The sequence below is a fragment of the Ursus arctos genome, unplaced genomic scaffold (assembly GCF_023065955.2).
Source record: "Ursus arctos isolate Adak ecotype North America unplaced genomic scaffold, UrsArc2.0 scaffold_16, whole genome shotgun sequence".
Classification (NCBI taxonomy): domain Eukaryota; kingdom Metazoa; phylum Chordata; class Mammalia; order Carnivora; family Ursidae; genus Ursus; species Ursus arctos.
The window spans coordinates 14,690,710-14,699,279 of record NW_026622830.1 but is presented as its reverse complement, the minus strand read 5'-3'; the positions used below and the strand labels follow the sequence as shown (position 1 = coordinate 14,699,279).

The following is an 8,570-nucleotide window of genomic DNA, read 5'->3' as shown; positions in this document are numbered from 1 at the left end:
CTCCGCAGTTAGATTATCATAATTTTTTTAAATTATACTCTTCTCTTTTTTCCTGTAAATTATCTTATAATTAAAAATGTAGGAAAAATTGTTTACAAAGGTGAAGGTTAGTTCTGTGAGAGCAGGAATCCTCTGCAGAAGGCCCAGTCCCACAGAGAACAGGCTGTGGTAAGGGCAGGCTAAGGGGAGGAAACAGGGCTCCTTGTTTGGTCAGTGGAAGCAGGGAGGAGCCCAGGATAACCACCCAGCTCTCCAGGAGAGTCTGTGCCAGACTGAGCGCTCTCCACTCTGCTCAGAGTCATGTCAGCCCAGGCTCTGCTACTCGTCCTGTTCCTCTGTGTGCTGCTGCCGCAGGCCCAGGGAGGGCACTGTAACCTGAAGATGATGCAGAGTAGGTGATGGACTAGGGCACAGGGAGGGGGAGGGGGCCAGGAGGGGCTGTGTGCCTTCTGAGGAGGACCTGGGAATTGAAACTTTCAGCACATCCTGCTCAGACCACAGCACTATGAAGACTCTGGGTCCTCCCAAACCGTGGCCCTCTGGCCCTTTTACTCAGTCCTGGGAACAGTGATGGGGGTGGAGGGAGAGCCTACATCTTTTGATTCTCCATTCCAAATACCCAGACACAAACGGTACATACAGTAGTGAAAGGTACATATTGGGCTGAGAATCACATGGGGAAACCAAACAACTGTTCTTAGATTTCTGCACGCATGTGACACGTCACATCCAGAAATGTTGGTGGGAATAGGTGTAGAATGAAAGGACCTTGGGAAAGCAGATTTTGGGGTGCACAGCGTCAAGTCAAAGTTATCATCGGAGGAAGCAGGATGGTGGCAGTGGAAGGGAAATAGTGCAAGTGGTATTTTCTGGGAAGAGGCAAGGGCCCTGGAGAAAGTGACAGGGACAGGAGAGAGGGGGCAGAGTGGGAAGTCCTCTTCCTCTCTGGACCCTGCAAGTTCTGGAGAGTGGGGAGAGTCGGCAGGGTGTCTCAGTCTCTGCTGAGTTCTCAGAGTGTAGATTCCACGGGGGGCATCACCAAGGCCATGATTAACATGGGGGACACAGTCCTGGTTGCAGAGTATACAGAGGGCCCAGGAAGGCCAGATATTGAGATCTGTTGGGGGGAAATGGTGAATATAGGATTTAAGATACTACCAATCACCAGGATTGTGTAAAGGGCAGAACGTAAGTTCCCTGAAAAGTCCAAGAGCGTCATTTGTCGATCTAGGTTCTGTGGTCTTCGGGAGAGGCTTTAAGCAGGAGAGGAGTACTCTCAAGGGATCTGGTTGCACTGACCCTGTTCCTGCTCTGCTTCAGAAACAGAGCTGTTCAAAGAAATCAAAGTCTGTGAAAAGCACACCAGCATATAAATGTGCAGATGTCCATGTGAATATAATCAAGGCTGTCAAACAAATAACACATGTTGTTCAACCTTCTGCAGCAACATTCGCATGAGCCTCCAGGTGAGTGCATGAGGGGGCTGGGCTGTGCCTCCTGCTCCCCCAAACCTCTATTCATACAAAGGCACGAGGACCTCAGATCCTGGGCACCAGGATGTCAACAGGAAAGCACCCTCCCCGCTGTCTGTTCTGCTTGTTCCTGTCAAATAAACCAGAACAAATGTCCACAGACTTGCCTGTTTTACTCCCAGTGCTTGTGATCATTGAGGACCCAGTGCAGACCCCAGAGTGGCCCCCTCACGGGGTCCAGGCCTCTGAAATTTCTCCCCTTGTCACTCCTCTCTATTCTCTCTCCCATTGGCCCCCGCACCCCTGCCAGGTCCCCGAGGACCAGGCTCATTGTTGATTTGCTCACTGAACCAGTGCTCCCAGGGCAGAAACTGTCCATGTGTGGTATCTCCCAGTGCTAACCAGAACATTCCTCAGCCTGGGGTCAGATGGGCCAAGTTAAACATGAGGTAGGTGGAGGCTAGACCCTGGTCACAGAGTAGGAGGCCCCCAGGGAGGCCTCTTCTTAAATTTAATCCACCCCCATCCCGGTCTCCCCATTCTCCTTGTGAGGTTCCGGTTACTGTCCCTTTACGATGAAGAAAACCAATCCAAGGGAAGTTAAGTGACACGCTCAAGGCAAAAGAGAGTGAGAGGTCATGATGTGGCTGGAGGAGGATGTTTGTGTGGACCCCCTGTTTGCTCACAGCTCCTCCACTATGGGGAGACCATGTGCAGGGAAGTAAGTGTCTACACTAGCATCTCCCACCCCGTCCTCCACCAATATGGCCACTCTTGGGATGGGGCCTGGAACAAGGTGCCAGGACCTGAGACTCCAGGGCCTTCCATCAGCTGAATAGTCCCCACCTTTCCCCAAACCCCCTCCATTCTCTCTCTTTTCTAATCCAGGGAGAAACCATGTGGTGGGGAACAGGTGGTTCACAGTGATGTTACTAAAGATTAATTGGCTACTAATGCTCTCAGGTGAATCATTGAACCTTAATCATTGGGGGACAGGCTCCTGACCACTCAGCGCAAGCACAGCTGCTCTGAGGTGGTCCTGGGCTAAATCCAGGGACGAGGTCACATGTGCCCAGTGGAGTGATATGGAGTCAAGTGGGAAGAGTTCAAGGCAGGCAGGTGGGCCTTGCTGGAGGCAGGTGTGCAGTGTTACACTCCAGTCCAGTGCTTCCTGCTGGGCCTCAGTGAAGGATTGCCCAGAGGAGGAAACGTGCCTCTCTCAGGCCAGAGCGTCTGGCCCACCTCAGAAGCATCCCAGGGCTCCTGGTACCAGAGGAGCTTCTCCACCTCTCCTGGGACCTGCCCTTGGACCAGGAGACCTTAGGAAAGACACCACGATCAACCAGCCCTTGGACAAGGAGAATTTAGGAAAGAGATTATGATCAACCAGCAGCACAGCCATCATCAGACACAGGTGGGTGGTAAGGGCATGCTCTGCAGGAGTGCTTCCTCACATAGCCTGACTCTGCAAGCATCTTCCCAGTGCTTGGCCATGCCCCAAACACCCTGGGAGAGACTATTAAGAGAGGCAAGGTTACCTGCCAGAGCCCACATAGGGAGTGACCTCCCATGTCTACGATCAGTGCTCCCTACCATGTGGGTACACCATGCTGCCAGCTGACCTAGTCCTTGCCCCTGGCATGAGCCCCTCGACCATGAATTCTATTGGAAGCAGCTGGTCTTCTCCATCGTGATAACTGGTGGCCTGGCCTGTGTTCCACAGGGCTCTCTGGACACTCCACCCTGCCCCAGTGGACTCAGAGGCTACACCTAGAATGCTTTGACTGGAAGGAGTGCTTGCCTGGCCAGCACTCCATGTTCTGTCCTATGGAACAGTTGTGTGCCCCTATGGTAGGTCGAGTGGAGGAGTGGGGACCCCTGCAAGGCCTTGACTCTCATGGAGGCAGAGGAGGGAGTAAACATGAATTCTGCCATGACCTGGGTGTCCAAAAAGCCAAGTTCCAACATGCAGAGAATTGTTGATCAGGCTGGTCTGTCTGACAAACACATGACCTCACAGTTGTCATGGCTTCTGCAGTGATTGTTCTCTCTTCATGCTCCAGCCATGCTCCTTCTCTATGTCAGTGCAGATGGCAGGACTCTAGAAGTAATTTGCACATCTCATACACCATGATGATGGTCAACTCCTGCTTCATTTCCATCCTTTGGGTGCCCCTCATGCTCACAAGTGGGTCCATACTGATGCCTTCACCCACGAAGTGTGTCCCACCACCATCTCCGGTAGTAGTCTGTGTCATAACAAACCTAGGGTGCCTAGTTAAGGAGCTATAGGAAGTTCTGGAATGCAAGATTTGCGTTTAGGTGCCAAGTGCAAGACCTACCACCAAGAAATGCCTATTGGCCCAAATATAATTAGAATAGGCATAACATGCAGGATTCGAGGAAAGCTCTATCCCAAGGCAGTTGTTTCTAAGCCTAAAATCTACCATTAAAATTACATTCTCTGGGAGTGCATACCCAACAGTGAGTGCAGTGTCTGTGCAGTGTCTTAACTTGGGAAGTGTTCACTCCTCCCTGGAAAGCATTAGTGAGTGGGTGTGAGAAGGTAGAAGAATCTATATGAGAGGAAACCATGCATCTGAATTCTAAGGATATTCTGGGTCACTGTTGCTGGGCATATGGTGGTCCCTTTTTGTGGGAATTCAGATTTCTTTTATTGGTGGAATGCTTTCTAGTTTTTAATATTGGTAACTTTGGGGTTTTTTTGAAAACTCCAATTATGTTTATTTATTTAGATTTTCTTTGTCTATCTTCTTTACTAAACTTTCTCTCTCTGTTTTTACTTTTTGCATTTTATTTGTGATCTCTTGTCTTCTTTTTTTTTTTAAGTCCAATTAGCCAAGGTATAGTACAGCATTCAATTTTGATATAATGTTCAAAGATTCAGGTTGAATATTGTCTTCTTTCATTCTTTTTCAATGTCTCTTATAGTTCAGTTGAATTTATTCTGTCTCGAAATCTTGTAACAATCTTTATTTCTGAGATGACCTTTAACTTTTTCTTTGATTTTTTTTTGTTCTGTCCACCTCTTACTTCGTGTCTTCCTGGATTTTTGCTACTTATGTGCTGAGTTTTTAAACTTCTGATTCAAGGTATTTTTTCATCTATTAAAATCTTTGTTCACAGATATTTATTTCATTAAAGTTGCAGGTGTTGTATTACCCTTCTCCCTGACAAGGTATTTCTGGTGGGAGAATTTTTTTTTCTGCAGAAATATTTCAGTTTTCATTCGTTCTATTTTCTTTAATAGTAGTTTTACATTGAAGTTGTCTAATAAAACTCCATTAACTTTGTAACATCTTGTTTTAATAGACCAGCAGTGACAGTTTTATGCTCAAATTGTTCTAGGCTTTGGCCACTGGAAACTCTTTAAGGTTGGTTCCTGTTTCCCATTCTTTGACTTTATAGCATTTCCTTACTTTCTGACCCTAAAAGATACTCCACTCTCATCTTGTATTTTCTAAGCCTAGTTCTAGAATTAGCCATTTCTCCAAGAAGACTTGGCCATTTATTGGAGAATGGTTTTAAAAACCAAGATCTGGGCTCCTGGTGTGCTTATTGCTACTGTGGTATCACTGCTTCCAGGCATAGCCAGGAAATATACACATGTGTAACTAATCCATGTATATACACATATCTATTTTACTTCTGTATCTGTCTCTCTGTATATATATTGAGCTGAATGTGGGCTCATATTGATGTCTCTGACTCAAATCCAGTACCGTGAGGGCTCATTCTAGCCTTCCATTTTGCTTATTTGTAACTTCTTTTCTCTTACAGTTAGGAACATGGCTCCTATCATCCCCACTTATTTACTTATTTGCCCAATCTTATATACATCTTGTATGCATTTAAGTCATTTTCGAATTTTTACCGAGGGGTGCCTGGGTGGCTCAGTCGGTTAAGTGTCCAACGCTTGATTTTGGCTCAGATCATGATCTCAGGATCATGAGATCAAGCCCCGTGTCCAGCTCCAAGCTGGGCATGAGGACTGCTTAGGATTCTCTCTCTCCCTCTCCCTCTTCCCCTCCCCCCTGTTCACGCACACTTTCTCTCTCTTTCTCTCTCTCTCTCTCTCAAAAAAATAAAATAATAAAATAAAATAAAAAGAATTATTTACCCACACCTTGTGAGAAACAAATTTACCAGAGACCTGCTTTCTGAAAAACCAAATGAAAGAGCTACTTGCCAGTTACCCACATCAAAATGACATACTAGAAATATACTTCTATATTGTGAAACCCATGAGATTAGCCTGTCAGTTCTAAGGTAACCAGATGAGGAAGCAAGAGTTAGAGGCTATGCAGCCTGTAGGATGGGAACAATTTGGGGGGTATAATAGGGCAGTCAAAGATAGTGGAAGGGAGTTGAAAAAGCCAAAAACCACTGGTGATAAATGAGTTTATTTGTCAAGGATTTGCTCTTGCCCAGCCCTCAGTGTGAACAGACTGGTGTCCTGCTGGGAGATTAGAGTTTAGACCTCATGCAAAGATTTCCTGCAAGACAGAAAGGTTATATACTCTGAGGCTAAGGGAACTCTGAGGAACAAGCATTCATTCCCAAGCTTAATTTATCCATTCCCGCCAGACTCTGGGACACAAGTACTCTATGTAGTGCTAAAAATTGTACACTTCTGGGGTGGGGAGGTGGGTTTGGTTCATTGAACAGAGAAATGTAGAAATTTGGGGACTGGCTGGGCCAAAAGCGTTCATTGAAAGGTCTGACGATGGAGGCAATGGTTAGAAATTTGGACAAAAACTGGGAAAAGAACAAATGATTGAGTAATATAATGAGGACAACATAGGCATTAATTATATAATAAAAGAAACAATGTGCCCCAAGCTGGTGTCTTGGTTTATTTGCCAGTGAACTGCTATCCAGGTTTAGGGGACATTTTCTTCCACTATTTTTGTGCCTAGGATTTGGAGTGTCTCAGTCTTCTGTTTATGAATAATAGCATCTGAGAATCAGTGAAGACCTATGCCCAAGTACGCCTCCCAACTCACTTTATTTTTCCAACAGATGTTTCCACAATAGGTCCAGCAGCATGTATAATTTTTGTTTGTACATTTAAGGGCCCTAGAACACTTCTTGGTACATTCAATGACAGTTGGCTCTCCCCAGCACTCCTCGATGAACATTTCATCCCCTGTAATTGACATAAGATGGAAAGATGCTGACAGGGGCCACATAGCCAAGGTGGGAAGAAAAGTCCTTCATAAGCTTAACAGCCCCTCCTAGAATCCAAACCCCACCAAGCCCCACCCAGGTATCCATCTGCCCTATGAGAAAATCTCTGTACTAAGCCTCCTCGTTACATCTTCACAGATCTCTGCCTTCTCTGCTCCCACAGGCCTCTCGGGCCTCATCAAGCCTCCTGGAGATGGGATTCAGCATACCCCCCACACACTCGTGAGTCCTCCTATAAAATCTACATTTCAGTAACAGGAGACCTCAGGGCCCAAGGCAGCCTCTAGCCTCATTACCATACCTACTTCCTAATGTGGGAAGCCAGACCAGGGAGAATAAGGAACAGATTCTCTCCCTTTTTCTTCTCTTTCTTGTTGACCCTGCCTTTAAGAGCAGCTTCTCACCAAATTCTTCTCTCTCTCACCCATTCTTTTGGCACCTTCCACTGATTCCATTTTCTCATCATACGTCCCTCAGCTTTGCCCCACTAGGGACACATCTCATGTCTCTTTTCTATCTTTTCACATTCTGAAAGATCCTGCCACTGAAACTAAAGGTATATATTAAGAAATCAGAGGAGGGGGGAATGGGATAGGCTGGTGATGGGTAGTAAGGAGGCCACGTATTGCATGGTGCACTGGGTGTTATACGCAACTAATGAATCATGGAACTTTACATCAATATAAATGTATGTACTGTATGGTGACTAACATAATATAATATAATATAACATAATATAATAAATAAATAAAATAACATAACATAATAAAAAATATTATTATAATTTTAAAAAAGAAAGAAAAAGAAATCCCCCTATAGGGGTGCCAGGGTCCTCAGTTGTTGAGCGTCTGCCTTTGGCTCAGGGCGTGATCCTGGCATTCTGGGATAGAGCCCCACATCAGGCTCCTCTGCTGGGAGCCTGCTTCTTCCTCTCCCACTCCCCCTGCCTGTGTTCCCTCTCTCTCTGGCTGTCTCTCTCTCTCTGTCAAATAAATAAATAAAATCTTTTTTTAAAAAAATCCCCCTATAGTAGTCATCAAAGTACACAGCTAAGGCACAGAGCTTCTGGAAGTACAGAAAAATATGGTAGCCTGACATGGAAAACTAACATATCTTTATAACTTATGGAATGTATATAAAAGGTGACAGGTACCCATTGCCACTTTCCAGGTTGGAAGAGGAGACATCGAAGGACCTCAACTTAGACATTTCTTAGATCTCTGTGCATAAAAAAAAGTCTCCGAATCTCCAACAGGTGACCCAGGGAAGGTGGGTCCTAAACCCTGAGTCAGATGTGCCAGACACAATACCCCTTCACTTATCCAGGAACAAGCACAGTACCCCCATCGCACAGTACCCCTGCCTCCAGGCTAATCACCTACAGCTGTGTTTTTCCTTCATCACTCCCAGCACAGACAGTAGCACCATACAGAGGAAGGTCATGAGTTGAGGTGTCCAGAGCTTCATAATGCTGACCGTATATGTCTGAATATATATTGTCAGGATGTGTTTTCCCTCTCCAGTTCCTGCTGGAAATTGAGAGATATAAACAGAGTTGTGAAGCAAAAATAAGTGCTTATAGAATTTCTTTCCTTATTCCTCCTTGACCCCACCCACCCAACAACAGGCACACACCTAAGCTGAACGCTGGCTTTGGGAAAAGGTTTCTCCCCATCTCACACTTCATGCCTTTTATAGAAAAAAAAAATTTTTTTAATGTGTTGCCTTCCCTGGATTAAAAGAGAATTCAAATCCAACTGACAAAATTCTTAAAACATAAAAAAGTACAAAGAAGACAATGAAATATTTCTAGGAACTCCACTATGTTGGTGTACGTTATTCTGTCTTCTGTACACGTCCATAAAACTGAAATCGTATCAGACTTGC

General features: G+C 45.5%; 1 protein-coding gene across 1 annotated transcript; it reads right to left on the bottom strand.

Moving 5' to 3' along the window:
• Window positions 1-318: 318 nt before the first annotated feature.
• On the bottom strand, window positions 319-8,370 carry WFDC11 (WAP four-disulfide core domain 11). Its single transcript, XM_048222096.1, has 4 exons — window positions 8,364-8,370; window positions 8,066-8,212; window positions 6,500-6,642; window positions 319-375 (listed from the first exon to the last, which is right to left on the bottom strand). Exons 1-4 carry the CDS (start codon window positions 8,368-8,370, stop codon window positions 319-321), a joined length of 354 nt encoding a protein of 117 aa, XP_048078053.1.
• Between the last annotated feature and the right edge of the window lie 200 nt (window positions 8,371-8,570).

What these genes read in the sequence shown, in the direction of transcription:
- WFDC11 (XM_048222096.1), bottom strand. An exon ending in GATGAAGGAAAAACACAGCT is followed by an intron (nt 6,643 to 8,065) that starts GTAGGTGATTAG and finishes TGTCAATTACAG; the next exon opens with GGGATGAAATGTTCATCGAG. An exon ending in ACATCTGTTGGAAAAATAAA is followed by an intron (nt 376 to 6,499) that starts GTGAGTTGGGAG and finishes CATCATCTTCAG; the next exon opens with GTTACAGTGCCCTCCCTGGG.